Consider the following 26870-nt stretch of genomic DNA (forward strand, 5'->3'; position numbering starts at 1 on the left):
ACTTACTACTGCAAGATTTACTTCTCATTCAGATTACAGCCCATGGTTGCAGGCCAGCTACTTGAGCTCTGCTCCACTGTCTCAGCATCTGGCACCCGGGCTGAAGAAACAGCGCCTCAGGAAGTGTTCTCATGGCTGAGGGAAAAGAGCATGAGCCCACCACACGATGCTCTAAGTTCCATCTGGACGTGTCCGCTCCTGTCCCTTTCCATCAGGCGTGCGGAGGAAGGGCACTCCTCCCTAGGGGACGAGGTAGGCACTGCCAGGTAAGGATATACGGAATCCTCTAGGAATGAGGAAGAGCAAATAGCTGTAGACAAAAATACAACTCATGACAGTGACTCAACATGCAAAAAGATTTTCCAGTTTATAAGGCACAAAATCCTAAAATGTGGAAACTGGAGAGAAACTCAAAGCCACCATCCAAGAACAGTCACAGCTCTCCATACGGCAGAGATCAGTAAAACTGGCAAACTGTTTAGGTGTTCTGGAAGACCCTGGTGTGGAGGTCTTTATAGATGCAGAAACAGGACCCCCTTCCTGGCCCCATTCTCATCCCAAGGCATTTATAGCATCCCCACAGAGCAGCCTGCTGTGCTCATGAAACAATGGGAGGCCCGAGTCTCAGCTCTAATCCCTTACATTACACGCTTGGTTTGTGTACAGTGCAGTGTGAGGCCTAGCTTCTCCAGGCCTCTGACTCCACAAAGCTTCAGAACCATGTCACTGGATCCTGAGTCAGTTTCCGCAGGCCAGTGCATTTTCCAGGTCAGAGATGGAGGCTGGAGGCCGCTGGGTCCAAGGGTGTCATGACCAAGGCACACAGTTTTGTATCGAGAGGAGAATGGAGTTTTCATCGTGGTGCAGCAGAAACAAATCCAACTAGGAACCATGAGGTGGATTTGATCCCTGGCCTCGCTCAGTGAGTTAAGGATCTGGTGTGGCTGTGGCTGTGGCGTGGGCTGGCAGCTGCAGCTCCAATTAGACCCCTAGCCTGGGAACCTCCACTTGCCATGGGTGTGGCTCTGAAAACAAACCAAAAAAAAAGAGAGTGAAGACCAGGGGGAGCTTAGCACTCTGACCAGAAAGGCTGCAGTTCTGGAAGTTGGCAGCTCTTCCCCACCACGATGTGGGGAAGGCCTGTCCTCAGGGTGACAAAAATAAAGTGCTAGATTCTAGGAGTAGGACCCACTGATTCAAGTGTACTGGACTCCAGGCTGCGGAGGCGGAGGGAGATCTAGAGCCCTGGCTCCCACAGCTTGACCCGATCACTTTATCTGGTGCACCTTTCGCCCCCGGAGGTAATTCCTGCAGAAAGCAGAGGATCCTACGCAGACCAGAAATGCTGGCGTCAGGGCTTTTACAGAGCACCTGCAGTGAACACAACAAAAGAGAGGGATTCATTGAGTTGCAATCTGAATCGTCCACGGACGTTCCCAACAACATTCAAGGTGAACCTTTGGGCATAAGTCAACATTCAAATGCAAGGTAGCACATTTATTTGTTTGGTTTCTTAATCTGCAAATCAGCATGACCTTCTGCCCCTTAAAACCAAGCCAGAACCTTTGGGCCAGTCCTGTAGCATCATGTATGTCTGTGGCTAAACATGAAATGAGACCATGCTTTCATTCCTTCATTCAACAGTGAGTGCCCAGGGTAAGCCAGGCCCTGTGCTGAGAAAACAGACGAAACAACAAGCAAAAGCCACCATCCCAGCTCTCAGGTACTGAGGGGAGGGCAGTAAATAAACCAGGACAGCAGGGCACAACTATAGAAGCATCTGTGAGGTACAGTGTCAGCCTTTAAGGGATATCATTCCCTCTATGGAAAGGGAATTGGGAAGGGCTTCTGGAAAGCAGTCGTGTCTCAGCTGGCTTTAATTTGGAAAAGCGTTAGTGACGGGGCAGGAGGGAGCCAAAGCCAGGAGGTGCAGGTCACTAAGGTGCTTGCAGCTGTTGGGCAGACTGGAGGGCAGGCAGGGCCTTGGCTTCTCAGGTCGAGGGATGTTAGCATCGCCCAGGGAGCTCGAATCTGGACAGCAGGGCCTCTATCTTGGCCTAGCACCCAACTCAGGGCCTGAAGTTGCCAGAAACCTGTGCTAGGTAGCCTCTTGCCCATGCTAGTCATTTAAAAAGTAATCACTTCCAATGCACTTATACTGTCTGGGGAGAACGAAACTGGTTTTCCTCCACAAATCAGTCAGCTTTCTGTTTAGATTTCTCCATTTGGGGGAGATGGTGTAGGGTAGACCTCAGGCCTTTAAAGAATTCTGGGTAGTTTGCTAACAACAGAAAGAAACGAACAGCTAGAAACCTGTCTATGAACTAGAAGGGAGATTTGGGGCTAGGGAAAAAAAAAAAAAAACACTGCCAAGACAATTCATCAATGATATTTGAAGAAATTGCCACCTGCTGCCTGCCAGGCCAAAGCAGAAGCATCAAGACTAGCTGGACACCCCCCCACCGAGTCAGTCAACACATCCCCGGCCCCTATTCAACCTGCCTCTGCAATGTCTCCCCCATCCCTGCCCCTACTTCAGGCCTCACCACTGAAGAGTACACTTCAGATCTGTACATCACATGCTAAGTTTTACCTAAACAGCCTCTGGGGCTCCATACACCATCAGGATACGGAACCCTGCTCAAAGCCTTTGCATGTGGCCGTAACCTCGCCCTCCAGCCTCATTTCCCACCTCACCCTTTGCCCTAGTGCATCGGACTCTCTCAGCCTAAATGTAAGACATGTGCTCTGCTCAAAGCTTAGAAGTAGGCCAAGAGTCAACTAAGAAAGCTACTGAGGGTATCCCCTTATAACCTAGGAACATGGCCAACCCCCCCCCCCCCAGTCCCCAAAGCTGAACAGAGACAACTGCCAAATCCATCTGGTTGCCACTGTGACTAACAAAGACTCCCCCTCACAGCAAGACCACCCCTTTAGTTTATCAGAGTACATGGGCTCCTACTCTTGCAAATACCTGAGACGTATGCAGGCCAAGAGTAATGATCCCCATTTTAAAGAGGGAATAGCCTCAGAGTCACACAGCCAGTAAATGCTGGTGCCTGACTTCAAGAGGCACTGCTGTTTCCAGATGATGGTATCAGGCATCCAGGCACAATCAGGAAGAGGAGCTTCTGTGTACAAAAGTCAGGCAGCTTCTTCCTTCCCAACCAGCTCTGTTCACTTCTCCCAGTCTGAGGGTGTCCTGGCTGCAGTGCAGGGGGCCGAGTCATCACACTGCAGCCTCTTTGGCTGCTGGCCCAGGCCAGTCTCCTAAGTTGCTCTCAGTTGTGTGTTCAGAGCTGAAGGGAGAGGACCCCGTACAAGGCTAACACTCAGAAGTGGAACAAAAATCTGGCTGCATCCCAAGGAAGGTGCCTGAGCATCTTTTCCTGGGTCTACTCACCTGGGGTGCTGCAGCACCTGCAGGAGGGTGCTCTTGGGAGGTACCTGGTATAGTTCTGCCCTGTCCTCATCCTCAAAGTAGACCTGTAAGAGGAACAGAGGAGCAAGAGTAAAGATATGAATAAAGGGCTTCAGCACTGGAGTTCCCATTGTGGCTCAGAGGAAACAAATCCCACTAGGAACCATGAGGTTGTGGGTTTGATCCCTGGCCTCGCTTAGTGGGTTAAGGATCTGGCATTGCCATGAGCTGTGGTGTAGGTTGCAGATGAGGCTTGGATCTGGCGTGGCTATGGTATAGGCCAGAAGCCCAGAAGCTGTAGCTCTGATTCGACCCCTAGCCTGGGAACTTCCAGGTGCCACAGGTACGGCCCTAAAAATCAAAAAAAAAAAAGCGGGGGGCTTCAGCACAGCTAGGCATGATGACAGGAGGGGGATTAAATATGGGGAGATTGATAAAATAAGTTATTAAGAATAAAAGAAGCCACTGTTAGAAATATGGGAAGAGAGAAAAGAGGTCCTATGGTGTTGGGATTATAACTGGAGAAACCAGTGAGAGCTCATGTTTTCTCACACACACACACACACACACACGGCACTGAAGCAGTGAGCAGCCCTCTCCTCACCCTCGTGCTACACAGATTTTGACTTCAAAATACCATTTTCTACTAAAAAGAACCAGGGCTCCTTGGGAAAAAAGGCTGATTCTAGAGCTGGGGCAAAGAAAGCACAGTTCGAGCCTGGAACATCTTGTGACAGGAAGCAAGGAAGTGCTTAAGATACGGGAGACAAATCGAAAGGACACAGAAGCAAATCTGAAGGCATTCCCACAGCCCAAACCTGAGACAAGCTGAGCATAACATATCATAGTAAGAGATTACACCTCAATGAATAAAACAGGAAACCATAAATCCACTGTTACAAACAAGTTAAGTGGATGGTTTGATGAACAGTGAAATACTTAGATCATTCAGAGTACCTCCCTGTAAAACACTAACTACAAAGGGGAAAAGGTTAACTTTATAGTAGAGAAGCCTAGCAGGCCCTTACCTCAATCAAGTGAGTAAAAGTGAACACCATCAGTAACGGGACATTTGAAATCATGTGTATGTGATGAGACGCAACAAGACCACAGCATTGCTGCTCTGATGTTCCAAACACGCACAATCCAGGCCAAAGCTACACGGAAACAGGAGTTCCCACTGTGGCGCAGTGGGAACGAATCTCACTAGCATCCGTGAGGATGCAGGTTAGATCCCTGGCCTCGGTGGGTTGGCGATCTGGCGTTGCTGTGAGCTGTCCTACAGGTTGCAGACATGGCTCAGATCCTGCATTGTTGTGGCTGTGGTGTAGGCCAGCAGCTGTAGCTCTGATTCAGCCCCTGGCCTGGGAACCTCTGCAGGTTGGCCCTCAAAAAAAAAAAAAAAAAAAAAAAGACAATTCAAATGCCAAGATAAAGATTTAGACGCAATGGTTATAAGACTTTATGACAAAACAGGCCAGTTGGATTTAACTGATATCTACAGGACCCTATATCCAAAATAAACAAAAAAACCAGATTCTTTTCAGGCAGGCATGGAACATTCTCTAGGATAGACCACCTACTAGGACAAGCCTCAACAAATTTAAGAGGAAAGCAATTATTTCGAGTGTCTTTTCTGACTACAATGGTATGAAACTGTAAAAATGAACCACAGAAAAAAATGGGAAAAGAACAAAAACATGCTACTAAAAAATGAATGGGTCAATCATGAAACCAGGGGAGAAATTTAAAAAAAACCTTCAGACAAAAATCAATGAAGACACAAAATTGAGTTTACAGGAAACAGTTCCAAAGAGGGAAGTTCATAGCAATACAGCAGGCTTTCCTCAAAAAACCAGAGAAATGGCCAATGAACAAGCTAACCTACTTACCTAACAGAATCAGAAAAATACCAAAATCCAAAAATAAGAACTGGTTTTTTGAAAAGAGAAACAAAATAAGCAGACTTCTAGCCAGGCTCACCAAGAAGAAAAGAGTGGACCTAAATAAAGTAAGAGATGAAAGAGGAGAAGTAACAAATGATGCTACAGAAATGGAAAATCATGAGTCTACTATGAACAGTTATATGCCAACAAACTGAACAAGCTAGAAGAAATGGCTACTAAGCTCCTAGAAGCATAAAGCCTGCCAAAACTGAGTCAAGAAGATAGATAATTTGAACAGACCAAGCAGTGGAAATAAAATAGAATCTGTTTTTTAAAAAACCTCCCTGCAGGAGTGCCCATCATGGCTCAGCAGAAATGAGGACACAGGATTGATCCCTGGCCTTGCTCAGTGGGTTAAAGGATCTGGTGCTGCTGTGAGCTGTGGCGTAGGTCACAGATGTGGCTCAGATCTGGTGTGGTGTAGGCCACCAGCTTTGGCTCCATATGCCATGGGTGTGGCCCTAAAAAGACATAAATAAAAATGAATAAAAAATTAATAAAAAAACCTCCCTGCAAACAAAATTCTAGGACGAGACAGCTTCACTGGAGAATTCTACCAAACATACAAAGACGAAATTATACCTGTCCTTCTCACACTCTTCTGGAAAGTTGAAAAGGAGGGGAAACTCCCAAATTCATACTATGAAGCCACCATCACCCTGATACCAAAACCAAAGACACTACAAGAAAATAACATTACAGGTCAATATCTTTGATGATTATAGATGCAAAGATCCTCAAAATATTATCAAACCAGGAGTTCCTGTTGTGGCTCAGTGGTAACAAAACCCCACTATTATCCATGAGGACGTGGGTTTGATCCCTGGCCTTGCTCAGTGGGTTAAGGATCCAGCATTGCTGTAAGCTGTGGTGTAGGTTGCAGGTGCAGCTCAGATCCCATGTTGCTGTGGCTGTGGTATAGGCTGGCAGCTGCAGCTCCGATTCAACCTCTAGCCTGGGAACTTCCCTATGCTGCAGGTGTGGCCCTAAAAAGCAAAACAAAGCAAAACAAAAAATATTACCAAACCAAATTCAACAACACATAAATAGGATCATACACCACGATCAAGCTGGATTCTGTCCAGGGTCATAAGAATGATTCAATATATGCAAATCAATCAATGTAATCCACTGCATTAACAAAAGGAAGGACAAAAAACATGTGTTCATATCAATAAACACCAAAAAAGCATCTGGAAAATTCAAGATGTGATAAAAATTCTCACCAAAGTGGGCACAGAGAGGACATATTTCAACATAACAAAGGCCATTCATGACAGCTCGCAGCTAATATAATATTTAGTTGTGCAAAGCTAAAAGTCTTCCCACTAAATTCTGGAATAGGACAAGGATGCCCACTCTCATCACTTCTATTCAACATAGTAATGGAAGTCATAGGCATAGCAGACAAAAAAAAGTATCCAAATTGTAACCTGGCACTAGTAGGTAAAGTCACAAATTTGGTATTTTTCCAGCTTTTGACTATTGACTTAATAGCTCCCCTTGCTCTGCCTGGAGGTACTTGCTGCCTCTGATAAGGAGCAAGGAAGAAGTGGAGCCTGACTTGAATGAGCTCAGCTCAGAGTTCTAAAGACCACCACTCTGGGGGTCATTTTCTACACAGGCAAATGGAATTGCTTTTCCCATGACATCCAAATTGTGATGTGGTTGCTGCTGGAGGAAGCGGCAGCAACAGGGTCCTGCAGTACCCATGGGGCGACGGATGCTACTTCTGCATGCATCTCTAGGGCACATGACATCTAACATGAGACGTGGCGTGTGAGTTGCAGGGTCACCAGAGACCCTTCTGGCTCAGAGGGGAGACTGAGTTGGATTGAACCCTCCCTCTGTTCCCTGCACGTTTCTGACACAGCCCTCAGCGCGGCACTGAGGGAGCCCCCTCCCCAGGGTTGGAGAGGCACATTCCCTTGGGACAGAGGCTACAGGTTTGTAACTCTTTTTCCCCTGTCGCCCAACCCCATCCCCACCTCCACTTCAGAATATGGCACCCCGCCCAGCCGGCCAAGTGTTAAGTGATGTGCTTATCAACAAGAGCAGCTCCGGGTGTCTTTTTAATGTAGAAAAAACCAAGTACGGTGACAGTTTAAGGAGAAAAAAGATATACAGAATACCAGAAAAGCCGTTTACCCGGAGAATTTTTTTTCTCCCCATTTTTGTTTTGTTTTTACTCAATGACACATTTTTTAGTTTTATTTCCTGATAGCAAAAGGAAAAAAAAGCCCAATCCTCCAAAAGGTCAAGGCCCCGTCCCCCTGTTGTTGGTGATTTGTTTGTCTTTCTGATAGGTTGAAAATTGTGTAATAAACTTGATGACGCTGTCAAAAAAAAAAAAAAAGTATCCAAATTGTCCCTACTTGCAGATAACATGACACTCTATATGGAGAACCCTAAAGTTTCTACACAAAAACTATTAGAATAAGTGAATTCAGCAAGGAAGCAAGACAGAAAGTTAATATATTGAAATCTGTTGCAATTCTTTAACATAAAATATAAAAAAGTGGAAAAAAAAATCCTGTTTAAAAACCACGGCTAAAAACAAAAAAAAACCCACCTAAGAATAAACTTAACCAAGGAGGTTAAAGACCTAAGCACTTAAAATTATAAAACACCGATAAAGTATATTGCTGACTGAAAGAGATATAAAGATATCCCATGCCCTTGGATTGGAAGGATTAGTATTGTTAAAATGTGCATGCTGCCTGAAGCAATCTATAGATTTAATGCAATTCCCTATCAAAACATCCAGGACATTTTTCACAGAACTAGAACAAATAATCCAAAAATTTATATGGAACCATAAAAGACCCAGAATTGCCAAAGCAATCCTGAGGGGAAAAAAACAAGGCAGGAGGCATAACTCTTCCAGATTTCAGACAATACTACAAAGCTACAGTAATCAAAACAGCATGATGGTACTCGGGCAGGGTGGGTGGGAGACAGACACAGAGATCAATGGAACAGAACAGAGTCCAGAAATAAACCCACACACCCCGGAGTTCCGGTTATGGCTCAGTGGCAAAAAACCCAACTAGTATCCGTGAGGATGCGGGTCCAATCCCTGGCCTTGCTCAGTGGGTTAAGTAAGGGTCTGGCACTACCGTGAGCTGTGTAGGTCACAGACACGGCTCAGATCTGGCATTGCTGTGGCTATGGCTATGGCTGGGAACTTCCATATGCCACAGGTGCAGCCCTAAAAAGCAAATAAATAAACAAACCCACACGCCTCCATTCAATTAATGTAAGAATATACAATGGAGAAGCGACAGTCTCTTCAGTAAGTGGTGCTGGGAAAGTTGGACAGCTACATGTAAACCAAGGAAATCAGAGCAGTCCCTCGCATCACATATAAAAATAGAATCAAATGGTTTTAAGACCTAAATATTAAATATGACATCATAAAACTCCCAGAAGAGGACACAGGCAAAACATTCTTTGACACAACCATTGTAATATTTTCTTAGGTCTCCCAAGGCAAAAGAAATAAAAGCAAAAGTAAACAAATGGGATGTAATCAAACATGAAAACTTTTGCACAGCAAAAGAAACAATCAGCAAAATGAAAAGACAACCTGCAGAATGGGAGAAAAATATCTGCAAATGTTGTGACCGACAAGGGGTTAATATCCAAAGTTTACAGCCACTCATTCAACTCAGTATCAAAAAAACCAACAACTCAATCAAAAACGGGCAGAAGACCCAAACAGACATTTCTCTAAAGATACACAGATGGCCACGAGGCACGTGAAAAGATGTTCGTCACTAATTATTAGAGAAATGCAAATCAAAAACCACAATGAGGTATTCTTCACACTGGTCAGAAAGACTATCATCAAAGTTTACAAATAATAAATGCTGGAAAGGGTGTGGAGAAAAGGGAACCCTCCTGCCCTGTTGATGGGAATGTAAATTAGTGCAGCCATTATGGAAAACAATATGAAGATTCCTTAAAAAATTAAAAACAGATCTACCATATGATCCAGCAATCCCACTGCTGGGCATATATCCAGAAAAGAAAAAACCTCTAATTCAAAAAGATGCATGCTCCCCACTGTTCACAGGAGCACTATTTATAATAGCCAAGATATGGAAACCACCCAAGTGCCCATCAACAGATAACTGGCTTAAGAAAACGTATATACACAGACACACACACATATATTATTCAGCCGTAAAAAAGAATGATACATTGCCATTTGCAGCACACGGATGGACCTAGATAATACTAAGTGAAGTAAGTCAAAGACAAATATAAATATTATATGATATCACTTATGTGTAGAATCTAAAAGAAATAATACAAATGAAGCTACATACAAAATAGAAACAGACTCAAACACAAAACAAACTTTGCTATCAAAGGGGAAAGGGTGAGAGGGAGGGATAAATTAGGAGTTTGGGATTAACAGATACAAACTGTGGCTCAGTGGAAATGAACCTGACTAGCATCCATGAGGACGCAGATTTGGTCCCTGGCCTTGCTCAGTGGGTTAAGGAGCCGGCGTTGCCGTGAGCTGTGGTATAGGTCGCAGATGCAGCTTGGATCCCACATTGCTATGGCTGTGGTATGAACCAGCAGCTACAGCTCCAATTCGACCCCTAGCCTGGGAACCTCCATATTCCCCGGGGTGGCCCTACAAAGCCAAAAAAAGAAAAAACCAGATGCAAACTACTATACATAAACTATATAAGCAACAAGGATTTATTCTCTAGCAAAGGGAATTATATTCAATATCTTATAATAACGTAAAATGAAAACTACATATAAGTGAATCACTTTTCTGTATACCTGAAACTAACAGAATACTGTAAATCAACTATACTCCAATTAAAACTTTTTTAAAATAGTAGTATGCCCAAAAAAAGAGAAAAACACAAACACCATATGCTATCACTTATGCATGGAATCTAAAAAAAAGGATACAATGAACTTATTTGCAGAACAGAAACAGACTCACAGACTTTGAAAAACTTAATGGTTACCAAAGGAGAGAGCTTAGGGGACAGACATGGGCTGGGAGTTTGGGATGCAATGTTCTAAAATTAGGTTATGATGATGGTTGTACAACTATAAATATAATAAAACTCACTGAATTAAAAAAATAAAATTTTATTTATTTATTTATTTTTGGCTTTTTGCTATTTCTTTGGGCCGCTCCCGCGGCATATTGGAGGTTCCCAGGCTAGGGGTCGAATCGGAGCTGTAGCTACCAGCCTACGCCAGAGCCACAGCAACGCGGGATCCAAGCCGCGTCTGCAACCTACACCACAGCTCACGGCAACACCGGATCCTTAACCCACTGAGCAAGGGCAGGGACCGAACACTCAACCTCATGGTTCCTAGTCGGATTCATTAACCACTGCGCCACGACGGGAACTCCTAAAAAAATAAAATTTTAAATGCACAAAAGAAAAAAAAGGACATTGCTGGGGGAAAATTTGTGAAAACAGAATGGAGTCTGAAGATTAGCTGGTTAGTAGTGTATCAAAGTTAACTTCCCAATTTTGATGATTGATTGGGATTATGAAAGAAAATGTCCTTGTGTTTAGGAAATAGACACTAAAGTATTCAGGGGTACTGAGGGCATCAGCTGGCATCTTACTCTCAAATAGTTAGAAGACAAATTCTTTTTTTTTGTCTTTTTATGGCCGCACCCACAGCATATGGAGATTCCCAGGTTAGGATCCCACTAGCTAGGGGCTGAATTAGAGCTGTAGCCCCTGGCCTACGCCACAGCAACATCAGATCCAAGCTATGTCTGCAACGTACACCACAGCTCATGGCAACACTGGATCCTTAACCCACTGAGCAAGGCCAGGGATCCAGTCCACATCCTCATGGATACTAGTTGGGTTCGTGAACCACTGAGCCACAATGGGAACTCCCAGAAGACAAATTCTTTGTTCTATAAATTGCGATTTTTTTTTTTAGAGTTGCAACAATGGAATGTTATTCAACCTTAAAAAAGGAAGAGGATTCTGACATGCTACAACACAATGAACATTAAAGACATTATACCAAGTGAAATAAGCCAAAAGGACAAATACTGTATGATTCCACTTAAGTGAGGCACCTAGAGCAGATAAATTCAGAGACAGAAAGTTGAAGGGTGGATGCCATGGGCTGGGGAGTAGGGAGGGAAAATAACTCGCTATTTTCATTAATAGGGATAGAGTTTCAGTTTAGAAAGATGAAAATGGAGACAGGCGGTGGTGTGATCAACAAGGTCACTGTACCTAATGCTACTGAACTGTGCACTTAAAAATTGTTAAAATGGTAAATTTTATGTTCTGTATGTATTACCACAATTTTTTTAAAAAGGGCAGTGAATTCTAGCCGCATCCCCTGTTCCTCTGCTCCCCCAATTCTCATGGAGGAACAAAATAAAACTCTTACCTCTAAATTATCAGGGCAGTATTTTTGCTCTAAGTCCCAAGAGGGCGTTTCACCAAACATCACCATTAGGTGATCAATAAACCTAAGGAGATAAAATATCAATTAATCTGGGTATCAATAACTCATGATCTGTTTTTCACACACCACAGTCCCCAGACACCAAATCACAGAGATACTAAGAATGTATAAATCATGAAATGCAGGATTAATGCATTTTGAGAGCAGTGCGCAAAATGTGCGTATCACTAGTCGTCTTATGATACAGTAATTCTCTTTAAATGGACTCAAGATTAACAACATTCCCACACTGACCCTATCAAATCACATGTTAAAATAGCTAGTTATATGTTTCCTAATACACTCTTCAATTACTATGCATGTACTACCTCTAATGACTTCATCTCTCACCAGAGAGAATTAGCAGTGCTTGACACTGTACATGATATTAGTATGAAGGTGAGAAAGTATCTGTCACTGCAAAGCTACTTAGTCAAAGGAGAAATCAGCTATGGGATAGATTATGGAAAACCAAACCGTGCAAAACCCTCTAAAACCATTCTCTTCCCTCCTCAACCAAAAATCTATCTATCTGTCCTGCTGAGACAGCAGGAAGCTCAGAAGCGTAAGCAGAGGGCTCCTGGGGAAGGAAGTACCTGGAGTCCTCGTGAAAAGCAGAGATGAAGTCCGACTGGGCATACTCCGGGTACAGAAAGAGCACAGGCCAGCTCAGTCTGCCCTGGTCATCTACACTCAGCCTGGCTCCATAGGGGTTCTCAGAACTGAGCCCATTCAGGGAAAGCTCACCGAGACCTTCTGAGGCCGAATCTTCATCTTCTCCAGCAGCTTCAGAGACTAGCCTGATGCTCCTAGCCTGTGTTAAGGACAGAAGCACATACATTATACATGGAAGGATGCAAACCCCTTTTACTAAAAAGAGAAACCAAAACACTGCGAGCTCCCTGAGAGCCAGCTCTACATGATTCAGCTTCATTATCCCTGAGGCCTGGCACAGAGCAGGTATCATCTGTTTAACTCACCTTTACTGGGCACATAGACTCTGTCACAGAGATGAGCTGAATGTGGTAATAAGTGTGACATGAGGGAAGAAGTAAAGTGGTGGAACTGCAGATCATGAATAATTCATGCAGCCTGGGGGCTGCAGGTGACTGAGGAATGCTAGGCCTTGAACAATGATTCTGAAAGGCAGAAAAAGTACCGGCTGGAGGGAGTGGGAAGGGCATTCTACCCCAAGGAACAGCCAAGTAACACCATGTGCAAAGGTACAGAAAGATGCAGAGTTCCTGTTATGGCTCAGTGGGTTAAGAATCCAACTAGTATCCATGAGGATGCAGGTTCGATCCCTGGCCTCACTCAGTGGGTTAAGGATATGGTGTTGCCACAAGCGTCGGTGTAGGTCACAGATAAGGCTTGGATCCCAAGTTGCTCTGGCTGTGGCGGAGGCCAGCAGGTGCAGCAGACTCCTAGCCTGGGACCTCCACATACAGCAGGTGTGGCCCTAAAAAGAAAGAGAAAACAAAAGAAAAAAAAAAGTATTGAAAGATGCAGAGAGTGGAAGGTACAAAAATGGCAAATGCTAGGAGTTCCCGTCATGGCTCAGCAGAAACGAATCTGACTAGCAACCATGAGGACACAGGTTGGATCCCTGGCCTCACTCAGTGGGTTAAGGATCCAGTATTGCCGTGAGCTGTGGTGTAGGTCACAGATGTGGCTCAGATCTAGCGTGGCTGTGGCTATGGCTGTGGCATAGGCCAGCAGCTCCAGCTCCAATTTGATCCCTAGCCTGGGAACCGCCATATGCCACGAGCACATGGCCCTAAAATGACCAAAAAGAAAAGAAAAAAGGAGTTCCCGTTGTGGCGCAGTGGTTGACGAATCCGACTGGGAACCATGAGGTTGCAGGTTCGGTCCCTGCCCTTGCTCAGTGGGTTAAGGATCCGGTATTGCCGTGAGCTGTGGTGTAGGTTGCAGATGCGGCTCGGATCCCACGTTGCTGTGGCTCTGGCGTAGGCCAGTGGCTGCAGCTCCGATTCGACCCCTAGCCTGGGAACCTCCATATGCCGCGGGAGCGGCCCAAGAGATGGCAACAACAACAACAAAAAAGACAAAAAAAAAAAGAAAAAAAGACCAAAAAAAAGGCAAATGTCTCAGTTTAGCCAGGACATGGACACTAAATATAATTCACATGCTGGCTTAATCTTGACTGTCTCATGGAAATAAGGATAAATCAAAGGTCTGAAAAGTAAAGTCACCTCTTACGTATGCTGTGTGGAGGTTCATAAGGCTAGCACCCAAGGGGAAAATTACATGTAATCAAAATTACTTCGATGGTATCTCATAAATCAGGAGTTGGCAAGCTTTCCCTTAAAGGGTCACACAAGAAATACTTAAGCTTTGCAGGCCCAATGGTCTCTGTGCTATTACTCAACTCTGCCATTGTAAGTATGAAAACAGCCACCAGTACATAACACATACATAAGCAGGCATGCCGTGAGCCATTGACAACAGCTTGCTGACCCTGCTTTAAATGATTAAAATACCGTATATACAGCTTTGTGTATATTACCGTTGAGAGTAATTCTTACCTACACTGAAGTCTGAGATGCAGAGTTAAAGGAGAGACCCAAAAGAAGGTGTGTATGCAAATGTCTGGGCATTCCAATGTTCTACATTTTATATCCCTCTAGAGTATTCCCTTCTGTTTAGTCTGTTAATGTGTTGAGAGATTTCTTGTTGCCAGGAGGGACAACTGGAGTGCATCTTAGTGTGAAGTTCTCAAAGTCAACAAGTAACTTAAATAGGCAAATAACTTAACTCAACAAAGAATCAAACAAAGAACCCATCCCCAAACCTCACAGCCAAGTATTACTTCCCTTGTGAATCCAAGGCTCAGCAGGTGACCTTTGGGGTATCCAGGTGAAAACAAAATCAGACTATATTCATTTAAAATGCCAGAAAGAGAGGAAAGGGGAGGTAGAATTTTGTGTGGTTATTACAAGAGCAACATCCTAAACATTCAGGCCTTCTCAGGATGCAGTATAACACAGGGGCTAAGAGCAAGGACCTGGCTCTGAAAAAGTAGCTGTGTGAGGTTTCTTCATCTCCCTGAGACAATGTAATCATCTACCAAAACAGGAGCCTACTTCAGAAGGCTACTGTGAAGATTAGAGAATCTTTAACCCATGGCAACTATTCAGTGAATGTTACCTGAGACCAACACAGACACACAAGTCAGAGAGCTGACTGAACACAGGGGGTCTGACTTGTCACACCACTTCACCAAAAGCAGACAGAAAATTCAGGCAAAGCATCCCTAGAAAGGTTCCCAACAGGTTTCAGGATTAGGGGATTTCACAAGACCCATAGGGCCTAAGGTTTGAAGACTCACCTTGATGGCCTGGAGTAAAGCCTCATTCTGATTCTGCTCCTTCTTTTCTTTCAACTTTGCTTTCCTCATATCCCTCTGTTCAGTTCGCTGAAAGTGAAATTCAGATGCATCAGCTCTAGGGAACTTGCCTCCTCTTCTGATCCCAAATAACTACTTCCAGTCTCTATTCAACCCAGGCTCCTGTACATCAAGGCATACCCGAGGCTGGATTCAGTTCCACCCAAAGAGCTCAGTCTACTGAGGGGGACAGACACGTAAAAGGTCTGCTATATGTTACCCTCATTGTGTCCATCAAGGGTTAGGAAACACAGAGTAGGGAGGGACTGATGCTGCCCCACCTGGAAGTGGGTTTAGACAGAAACCAGATGAAAGAGAAAGGGCACTCTTGGTGGATGGACTGACACAGGGCCCACGGGGCATTTTAACTTTCTGCTATGGCTGGAATATAGGGTTACACTGGAACAACCCAGGCCAAGAACTTACCAGAGGCTCTGCCTTTTGACAACTATAGTCCATGAGAGAAAAATACCACCAGTCTGCTTCATTTCACAGAAAATTTCCATTTCCTCTTCTGGCTAATCTACCCAAAAAACAGTTGATGCTACTCCTACCCTCAGGATTGTGGATGAATAGGGGCCAGCCAACTTTTTCTGTAAAGTGTCAGATAATAAGTACTTTAGGCTTTGCAGACCATGTATGGGCTCTGTCATATTATCGGGTTTTGTTTGTGAAAAACATTCTTGGTTCACAGAATGTACAAAGAGAGGACACAGGGTGGATTTAGCCTGTGGGTCAGTTTCATGAGCCCTGCTCTAAAATATAGCACGACCACCCTTACCTTCTCCAGAGAAGCCCCACAGATTCCCCCCCCCCCCCCATGAAGAGTCTAGCTCCTTTCAAGAAACAAGGGCTGATAACTCTTGGCCATGACTTCTCCAATCGAGTCTGCCAAAGCAACTGCAAAAGCCCTCTCTGCAGTTAGGAAGTTTGATCACACCATCAAGAGTAATCAAACCCCACCCCATGTACACTATTACAACTATGTGCAATTCTGCCCTCACAGTGAGCTGAGCCACACTAACCAGTGTCTGGTCCACATTAGAGAATGATAAGGTAGATGATTAAGGATGACTTGAATTTTGTCCCGTGTTGTTTTTCTTCTGATTTACAGACACAAGTGGGTGGGTGTGGCTTCCCTGCTTCTTACCTGAAGTTTGGGCCACATAAAGCCTCTATGACCCCCAGGTCACAGGAGCCCTGAACTATGGAGTTTGCTGCCCTTTATTAAAAAAAAAAAAAAATCAACACTCCAACTAAGACAGAGAACATTTCTATCCCCTGGAAAGCTCCCTCATATCCTCATACCCCTTTGCAGTCACTGATAGGTTGGTTTCTTTTCATTACCAAGTCATATTCCATTGTTTGAATATACCACATTTTACCTATCTTCCTACTGTTGGACACAAAGCCTGTTTCTGGATTATTATGAATAAAATAGGCTATCAACATTCTTACGCAAGTCTTTTCATAAGCATGTTTTCATTTCTCTTAGGTAGATACCTAGGAGTAAAATTGCTGGATCAAAGGTATACAAAACTGTCAAACTGATTTCCAAAGTGGTTGTACAGTTTTACATCCCACTGGGAATGTATGAGAGTTCCAATTCCTCCACATCTCCAGTATTTGCTATTGTCAGTCCTGCGAACTGGGATCTTTACAGATTTACCTATTTTGGATGTTTCATATATATACGGAATCATACAATATATGACCTTTTATACACTGCCTTCTTGCACTCAACATAATGTTTCTGAGATTCAGCTACACTGTAGCATGATGTATCAGTACTTCCTTCCTTTTTACAACTGAATAATATTCCACTGTATGGACATACCACATTTTATCTATCATCAGTTGATAGACATTTAGATTGTTTTCAATTTTTGGCCATTATAAATAATGTTGCTATGTACATTTATGTACAAGTATTTGAATACTTGGTTTCACTTCTCTTGGGTACATACCTAGGAGTGGAAATGCTGGGTCATGTGGCAATTCTACCATTAATTTTTTGAGGAACTTTCAAATTGCCTTCCATGGAGGTTGCACCATTTTATATTCCCACCAGCCATGCATGAGTGTTTCAGTTTCTCCACATCTTTATCATTTGTTATTTTCCTTGAAAAATTAGAGCCTTCCTAGAGGGTATGAAATACTATCTCCCATTCTGGGGTTGTCTCTTCACTTTCTCATCAAACCTGGGATATTTTCAGATATTATTTCCTCAGATATTCCTTTGTGTCTGTCTCTCCTGTCCTGGGACTCCCATTATGCCTATGATATGCTTGACAGCATACCACAGGTCTCCCACTTTCCACCTTTCTCTGTTCTTTTTTCTTTCTATTCCTCAGACTAATTACCGTTGACCTATCTTCAAAGTTCTACTCTTGAGCCCCTTAGTGAATTTTTTAATTCATTTGTTCATTTTTCTTTATTGATATTCCCTATTTGATGAGACACTGTTCTTGTTATGTCTTTTTAAAGTTCTTTAGGCATTGTTTCCTTTCATTGTTGGATGAAAGAATGTTCCTTTGTAGACAAAGAATGTCATCTGCCATTTCAGTGAACAAAAGACGCTGCAGCCATAAAGCCATCAGCTACCGCAGCCACCCCCAGTGGTGCTCCCTGAGGGAAACTCAGGATGGAGAAAAACAGGGTACCCATATCAAGCCATCAGCCACTGCAGGCACCCTTGACAATGGACCCTGAGGGAATTCAGGATGGAGAAAAATAGGATACTGGCTCTAGATATTTGCCATGCTGTTATCAAAGGAATAATTTCAATAATCCCAGACTCTTTACATACAAAGAAAATCACTGAAATCTTTAACTTGAGATATCTGTTGCTTTAATTATAAGTAACCTTTTGATGTTCAAGTACATATTTTGTTTGTTTTGCAAAAATTCCCATATACCTTAGCTCCTCCCTTGCCTCTTTGATCAGTCCCTCAGAACTATCTGACAAGCTGTATTCCAGGCCTAAGTCCTCAGTAAGTCAGCAGAAAAAAATACAATTCTCAACTCTTTAAGTTGTGCTTTTTTCCCTCAGTCAACAATTCTGGTAACCATAAAGGGACCAAGAGCAGACTTCTCTCTGTCTGAACTCTACAAGGAGCCAGAGCCTTAGTACCAGCAGAGGCCTCTTGTGCCTGTTTGTCTCAGAGGGTTCAAATTTGGGTGAGTCCTCTTGCTTCCCAGATCTCTCAATTATTGGTTGATGATCCTGAGTTTTAGTTGGTGGTATATATATTATCAAAATTAAATTTATAAAAGAGCTCCATTTAATTGACTTAAAAGTAAGCACTTACAAATTAAATATTTCTAAATACAAAGTAAACTGGCCAGAACAAATTTCAGGTTCACATGATCTAGCAAATATTCAGTATCCAATTAGTATCTGGTATTAAAGCTGGCTTAAACATGCAGTATAAACATATCTGTCTTTTTTATTTATTTTTTGTTGCGGCCATAGTATGCCGAAATTCCCAGGCCAGGGGTTGAACCCACAGCACTGCACTGACAACACCTAATCCCTAACTGATAGGCCACCAGGGAACTTCAATGCACTTGATTGTACTTAGATTGTACCTAGGTTAACCCAAGTTCATGTTGTTTCTGTTGCAGAGCTTGCTGGCAAGAAATTAACTTGGTATTGTCAACAGAAGAAAAATGGTACAACCTAAAAGTTGAGAATTATGTTTTACACAGAGGACTTGCTGAGGACTTAAGCCTGGGGAGGCAATCTCTCAGATGGCTCTGAGGGAAAGCTCTGAAGAGATAAATAAAGGAGGAACAGGATATTTAGGAGTTTGCAAAAACAACAAACAAGTAGTCAGAACCACAAAATATTGTTAAATAAAAACAGACAATGTGAGTTAATGAATTTAGAGCTTTCCTATGTATGGGAAGACTCAAGAGTCTAGGCTCACTGAAATCATTCCTTTGATATGCATCTAACTATTTAGGGCCATGGAGTTTCCTTTGTGGCTCAGCAGAAAATGAACCCAACTACTGTCTGTGAGGACGTGGGTTCAACCCCTGGCCTCGCTCAGTGGGTTAAGGATCCAGCACTGCCATGAGCTGTGGTGTAGGCTGGCAGCTGCAGCTCCAATTCAACCCCTAGCCTGAGAACTTCCATATGCCATAGGCATGGCCCTAAAAGACAAAACAAAACAAAACAACCATTTAGGGCCAGTATCCTGTCCCTCCCCCTCCCCCAAAAAAGCTGCAACATCTTTTGTTTACTGATATGGCAGGTGACATTCTTCATCCATACTATGACGATATTTTCACAAGTTATAAAGGAAAGGTAAATGCGATAAGAGTAGGTGAACTCTTTAGGAACAATTATGTTTGGGATATGCTTACCTAAAAAAGTTTCTCTAGTGACTTGAGTTTTGCTAAGTTAAATGATGGAAATTCACTGAATATCCAGATCATTTCAAATAAGATAAAATACTGGAACATTAATTGCTAAACAGGTCTAAATTTACCTACTTTTGTCTCCTTACAAGAGGGGAACTAAAGATGTTTGGCTTTTTTAGACACATCTTGTACCACACTGAGGAAAGAAATTATGCTATGTGAAGATGTATGTTCCTATGGGTTTTAGAATATTCCTAAACTTGCCTATTAGGAAATGCTAGTATGACAAACAGTTCACAGTTACTTGCTGCTTGCTGGCTTTTGCTAGAGATTGAGGTTTTTAAAGGTTATGTTTTCAGCAAAATAAAGTATGAGGAATTGAAATACACTTTAAGGGGAACATGTGATTTTGTCCTAGAGCTTACTGTTTCTAGATGGAAAAATAAGGAATAAACTAGTTTAATAGAAAACAAAGTTTTGGCCGTGGCTCAGCAGTTAAAGAACCCAACTAATATCCATGAGGACACAGGTTCAATCTCTGGCCTTGCTCAGTGGGTTAAGGATCCAGTATTGCCGTGAGCTGTAGTGTAGGTTGCAGACACAGCTTGGATCTGATGTGGCTGTGGCATAGGCCGGTGGCTAGAGCTCCAATTTGACCCCTAGCTGGGGAACTTCCGTATGCCATGGTGTTGCCCTAAAAAGACAAAAAAAGAAAACAAAAGTTTTCTTGGAATACTGCTTTTGATAACAGATTGTATGAGTTTCTTTGCCTTTAAGTGATCTACATTTGCTTTCTGGAAGTCTGTCACTTTGGTCAAGTATTATTTCACAGTGACTCATGATTCTATTTGACCAAGAATTTTGAAAACTTTTTGATATTTTTTGACAAAATTCCCAAATATCAAATTCTAATTGAAGTTCTTTTGACCCTCAGCTAACTCCGGGAAGTTTCAAAGGAACCCTGAGGCATCTAAGAGGAATATTAAACTAATTAGGTTTATTTGGTAAATTCAGTTACTTGAAAAACATTGTCAAGTGACTGGAGATAAACCTTCTTAGACTGCATGAGTAAATGTCATTCATATAGATATTCCAAAATTTATACAGCATTCCGAAAAATCTGATATATGGAGTTCCTGAGTTAAGGATCCAGCATTGTCTCTGTGGCAGCACAGTTCGATCCCCAGCCCAGTGCAGTGGGTTAAGGATCTGCTGTTGCCACAGCTATGGCGTAGGTTGCACCTACAGCTGGGATTCAATCCCTGGCCCAGGAACTTCCATATGCCATAGGTGCAGCCAAAAATATTAAAAATAAAAATAAAAATAAAGTCTGATATGTCCTGGTTTAATGTTAAGCTAATTATTATCTTAAAATGTTGTATGTCAAAGAAATAACCAAGTTTCTTGTCAATTTCATTATACTCAGATCTTTAACCATGCCATTTTAAGACTTTTGTCATTCATAGACAATCGCTGTTTTACTTTGATGCTTTTATAAAATGAAGATCTCCAAGAAGATTCATAAAAGGGACTCTGACAAATATAAACTTCTGGTAACTTACCACCGAACTGGGTAAGAAATTACAAAACAATAAAGGAAAACGTGAGGACTTCATCTAGATCAATAGGAATTAATTACATGCTACTGAGTGAACTTTGATAAATATGACTTCTAACTTCATGACTCTTTTCTGAAATATACTGGCTGGTTTTTGGTTTTTTTTTTAATGGCTGCACCCGTGACATATGTAAGTTCCCAGGTGCTGGATCCTTTAACCCACTGCGCTGGGCCAGGATTGAACCTGCACCTCTGCAGCAACCCAAGCCTCTGCAAGTCAGATTCTTCCACCCACTGCACCACAGCAGGAACTCCTGAAGTATACTGGCTTTTAATCTTTGTGTTCCAGAAAACCTTTTCTCTTATGGTAACTATGACCTACAGCACATAGAAAAAGTATACCTTCGTAAACAAAGACGAAACATTTATTTTTTCTCTCTGCTTGATCCCTCCAGAATTTGGCTTCTATAGCTGGCTCCCCTGGGAACTTGCTGGCTTATCATGACCAGATTACAACTAGTTACACTAACCACTGTTTTTATTTGCTCTCTCATTGTTTTCAAGTTATTTGTACCCCGTACCTCTCTTTGCTGCACTATGACTCCATTAATGCTACTGCCTGTATTACTTACATCCTGTCTGTTTTAGAAGATTGTCGTCTCTTGCACTACCCTATTGTAGCCATGATTCTGACAAAATTAACGACGGCTAAACATCTTGAAGCAGTGGATCAAATATTTAACTCCACATAGAATAATTGTAACCCTAGATGTGGGAAGAAGACATAAGTGAAAACGTTTCCTGGGTAACAGACTAGTAAAACAGGCAATCCAGAGAATTTTAGATCATCAACTGGTCCTGATCCAAAAATTAGTGCCCTGAGTGGCCTGTTCTAGGAATAAGCCTTCCTTTGTCCTATAGGATAAAACTGGCCACGAAATACTTTCCAACCATGGGTTAAATTTATAACCAAGAGGAAGTGGTGTAGACAAAGAATGTAACCTGCCATTTTAGCAAACAAAGGATGTTGCAGTCATAAAGCCAGCAGCTACTGCAGCCACCCTGATGGTGCACCCTGAAGGACACTGAGGAGGGAGAAAAACAGGATACTGATCCTACAGTTAAGGTGCATATCAAAGGAATAATTTCAATAGGGCCAGACTCTTGTATCCTCTCATACACAGAAAAGCACTATATTCATTAACTTGAGATGTCTATTTCTTTAATTAGCAGTGATTTTTTGATGTCCAACCACATGTTTTCTTGTCTTTTATTTTCAAAAACTCCTAAATCCTTGCTTCTCCCTTACCTCTTCAGAACAGTCCTTTGATCTGAGTGGCTGTATCCCAGGCTTAAGTCCTCAGTAAGTCTGTTGAATAAAACTTAATTCCCAAGTTCTAGGTTGTGCTCTTTTTTTTTTTCAGTCAACAGTTCTTAGAACATTTTAAATAGTAAAGTCTTTGTGTTTTTTGTTTTTTCTTTTTTCTTTTTAGAGTTACACCTGTGGCATTTGGAAATTCCCAGGCAAGAGATCAAATTAGAGCTGCAGCTGCCAGCCTACACCATAGCCATAGCCATGCCAGATCCAAGCTGCATTTGCGACCTATGCCACAACCTGCGGCAACGCCAGATCATTAAACACTGAGTGAGGGTAGGGATCAAACCTGCATCCTCATGAACACCACGGTGGGTTCTTAACCCACTGAGCCACAACAGGAACTCCATGTCTTTGTATTTTAAGTCCCACACCTGGACTTCCTCAGGAAGTTTCTGTTGATTTTTATTTCCTGGGTATGACCCATACTTTCAAGGCAGTAGGTAGATGGGCTCCAGGATAGACATTCGCAACTAGCCTCTTATTTACACTTCTTGAGGCAGGTGGGAGGTGCAACTAGCCTCTTAGTTACACTTCCTGAGAAAGGAGATAGGTAGGCTCTGGGATAAATGTTTACAACCAGCCATCTATCTATACTTCGAGATAGAAATAACAACAGGCACAAGGCAAATCACTGGTACTTGTCTCCTGTGAACTTGTTAGACAGTTGTAATGACAGGTTCAAAAGAGGGGCTGAGCCCTGCTGGGACGGAAGAACAAAGAGGTCCCATACCATCCATCCTCAGGAACAAGGAGACCCCAACTACACACGTGCAGAGAGACCCTCTGGGTCAGAAAGGGAAGAGGTGGAGTTCCCGTCGTGGCGCAGTGGTTAACGAACCCGACTAGGAACCATGAGGTTGCGGGTTCGGTCCCCGCCCTTGCTCAGTGGGTTAAGGATCCGGCTGTGGTGTAGGTCGCAGACGCGGCTCGGATCCTGCGTTGCTGTGGCTCTGGCGTAGGTCGGTGACTACAGCTCCGATTCAACCCCTAGCCTGGGAACCTCCATGTGCCGCGGGAGCGGCCCAAGAAATAGCAAAAAGACAAAAAAAAAAAAGAAAGAAAGAAAGAAAGGGAAGAGGTGCCAAGCCATAAGAAGTCTGGATAACCATCCTGCCATGTTTTGCTGTGGAATCCATCTTGGCCAAAAGATGCACACGCAGATCAGGGAAGGGCCCTGGGTCTGGTCAGGTGTAAAAGAAAGCAAGACAACCGACTAAAGGAAGCTGAAGACCCAGAAAGAAAGACTTCCCCATATAAGCGCTTAAGTCTCCCTCTGGCATGCTCCTCATTGAGGCGGATGCCCACACCCTCACTCCTGTGGCTGTGGGTTACTGCTTTATTTCTGCCTTAGATAAAGAGACGACTTCTCTGTGCGCTCCCACATGTTGTACTGTGTTTCTACCAATAAACTTTCTACCTGTTTTTACAGTCTTTGCCTCCTTGAAGCATTCTTGTTTTCAAAGGGGGCAAGAATCAGGGCAACTCTGCTTTCAGCCTCTAGCTAGTCTAGTGGATAGGATTTCTGGTTTTCATCCAGGCTATCCAAGTTCAATTCCTGAGCAGAGAATTAAGATCTCGCTTTTAGCCATCACCCACTGCTGTCTCTATGAAATCACATTCTTAATTATTTACATATCTTGTGATTTTTTTGTTGAAAACTGGACATTTAAAATAACATAATGTAGCAGCTTTGAAAAGCATTCTCTTATCTCCCCAGTGTTTGTTGTTGCTGTTTAGTGGTTTTCCTGAGTTGATTCTTGTAATCTGTTGTATGTGACTACTAAAGACTCCAATCAGTTAGCTTAGTAGTCAGTCTTCCCTAAATGCCTGAAGCCAAAAAGTCTGCCTGTCTTTACCAAAGGGCTCCGCATGCAGGCTTTTTGACAAGCCTTCAACAATCATTCCAGCAAGTTCCTGTCATAGTTCAGCAGGTTACAAACCCAACTAGTATCTGTGAGGATGGGGTTTGATCCCTGGCCTCGCTTAGTGGGTTAAGAATCCAGTGTTGCTATGGCTGTTAGGCCAGCAGCTGCAGCTCTGATCTGACCCCTAGCCTGGGAACTTCCATATGCTGCAGATGTGGCAAAAAAAAAAAAAACACTCCAGCAGTTAACAATCCAGCCTTAGCCTTCACTTCCTGCTTACAGAGAGTTTCCAAATCAGCCAGAGTAAGAACTCAGGATCATCTTAGATCTTTAGTGAACACAAGCATAGTCAGAGCACATATATATGACCTAGATTCCCAGAAATATGCTGGAGGTTTTCAAAGCCCCTATAGAATCTCGTTCCCTAGTTTTTCCGTTTAAGTTTTCTGGTAAACCTATATTTTCAACTATTTTCCACTGCTTCAGGCAGATGCAATCTTAAATAATAGCTTCAAATTGTTTTTAACAAATGCTTTCCACCCCAACCCTTTGTGAAAAAGCTTTTCAACTGGGATAGTTCCAAGATGGTCAAATAAAAAGTTTGTAAGTGGGGTTTTCTAGACGATCAAATGATGACAGTTCTCTGGGAACTGGACTGTGAAGGAGCTCCAATCCTGTTCTGCTTCCTCTGGTGGCTGCCAGGGTGCTCATTTTCCCCATGATTGTGGGCTGCTGGCTTTCATCCAGCTACTATGGAACCCGTAGCAGAGTGGGGGTGGGGGGAGACAGGAATAGGGCAAGTTAAAATGGCATAAAGCTTGCTGTTCTTATGGAGGGTCAGGCATCTTTTTTTTTTTTCTTTCCCCAGGGCCAAAGGTGCAGCACGGCCACAGCAAAGTGAGATCTGCACCAGGTCTACAACCCACACCACAGCTCGCATCAATACCAGATCTTTTTAACCCACTGAGTGAGGCCAGAGAGCTAACCCACATCCTCATGGGTATTAGTTGGACTCATCTCCACTGAGCCACAACAGGCTCCTCAGCCAATCTTCTTGAATAAACATTCCTCAAATTATTGCAAATCTTCAGTTCATTTCAGGGTTATGAGAAAGCTGATTCTACTATTTTTTCGCTGGTTTTCCATTGACTTTATGGAGAAATTTTTGCAGGTCTTTAGTTGGCCATTTTTGCAGACATCACCTCTCTACTGAGTCTTCACCTACTTATTCTGATAGGGATAGAGTAAAGGGATAAAGCAGGTGATTAAATGGTTAATCTCACCAGGAGACTGCAAGAAAAGGAAGTATGGGAGACCCCTGTAAGGTAATGATCACTCAAGAAAGCAGATTTACTTAACAACTAGGCAGGCTTGCTTAGCCACAAAAACCTTGCAGTAGAAGCACTAGGCATACCCCCAAACAATAACACAATGGAAGGAGACCCACATCCTGCCCAGTGAGGTCAGTAAGTTAGTGACTCCAAGGACACACTCCTCCACACACACTAAAACAAAACTATAAGGAAAGGCAACACAATAAAACCTGTGGCGACTGACCGTATTCTAGCCTATGTTACCACCTTTTTGCTCATTTCCACTGCACCATGACAATCCCACCCTGACCGTGTAGGGAGAAGAAAACTCTCCTGCCCGATGTGGAGGAGGAGCTGACGGTGGAAGTCTGACATCTACTCAAGACTGAGGAAGAGGTCCCCACTTCTCCTTCGATTATACAACTGTAGCCCACCACGTGCTCAGCGTGGAACCCTCTGGCCCACCTGCTTATAAATCTCACAGGGGTCCTATGCTAGTAAACTCTTTCCTTATCTGTCTCTCTGCCTCTCGCTGAATTCCTTCTGTGCAGAGACAGAAGAACCTACACTTTACTAAGTCCTGAAACACACTTTACGGTTTCAATTCTATCAATTACTCTGAGAGAGGGATGTTGACAGCTCCACCTATTTGTACATTTGTCTCTTCCTTCTTTGAGTTGTCAATTTTTTGCTTCATGCATTTTGAAGTTCTGCTATTAGGTACATACATATTTAGAACTGTTAAATACTCTGATTAAACTGACCCTTTAATCAAGATCCTGCTTGATCTCTGGTAATGCTCACTGCCTTGAAATCTATTTTGTCTGATATTAACATAAGCACATGAGGTCTACTGCTTACATATACCAAACACATGGGAATCCAGAATCAATTTATACTCGGATAAAAGCGGAATAATCCTGATACACAGCAAGCAATGTCACCTATACCTAATGTCGGGCTTTTGAGCCCTGAAATCTCCCTTTAATTATGCCTGTGCTGCAGGGCCTAGAAGCTTTCATTTAGGTCCAATAGGGTTTTTCTGTGGCTAAGCCTGGTGATGGCTTCCCACAGGAGCCCTCTAGACATTCTCTCCTTTTACAAATTCTAGCCCATATCCCCTCACCTAGGCTCAGAATTCTAT

General features: G+C 43.1%; 1 protein-coding gene across 1 annotated transcript in view; it reads right to left on the bottom strand.

Moving 5' to 3' along the window:
• Window positions 1–342: 342 nt before the first annotated feature.
• The window catches only part of TTC4 (tetratricopeptide repeat domain 4), a 36277-nt gene continuing 9749 nt past the window's right edge, over window positions 343–26870 (bottom strand). Inside the window, exons 6-10 of the mRNA XM_047788997.1 lie at window positions 15188–15274; window positions 12435–12652; window positions 11782–11863; window positions 3404–3486; window positions 343–1371 (exon numbers count right to left, since the gene is read on the bottom strand). Of these exons, the coding sequence (XP_047644953.1) occupies window positions 1269–1371; window positions 3404–3486; window positions 11782–11863; window positions 12435–12652; window positions 15188–15274 (573 nt within the window). The 3' untranslated portion in view covers window positions 343–1268. The remainder of the gene's footprint in view (window positions 1372–3403; window positions 3487–11781; window positions 11864–12434; window positions 12653–15187; window positions 15275–26870) is intronic.

This window comes from Phacochoerus africanus, chromosome 8 (genome assembly GCF_016906955.1).
Source record: "Phacochoerus africanus isolate WHEZ1 chromosome 8, ROS_Pafr_v1, whole genome shotgun sequence".
In the NCBI taxonomy this organism is placed as follows: domain Eukaryota; kingdom Metazoa; phylum Chordata; class Mammalia; order Artiodactyla; family Suidae; genus Phacochoerus; species Phacochoerus africanus.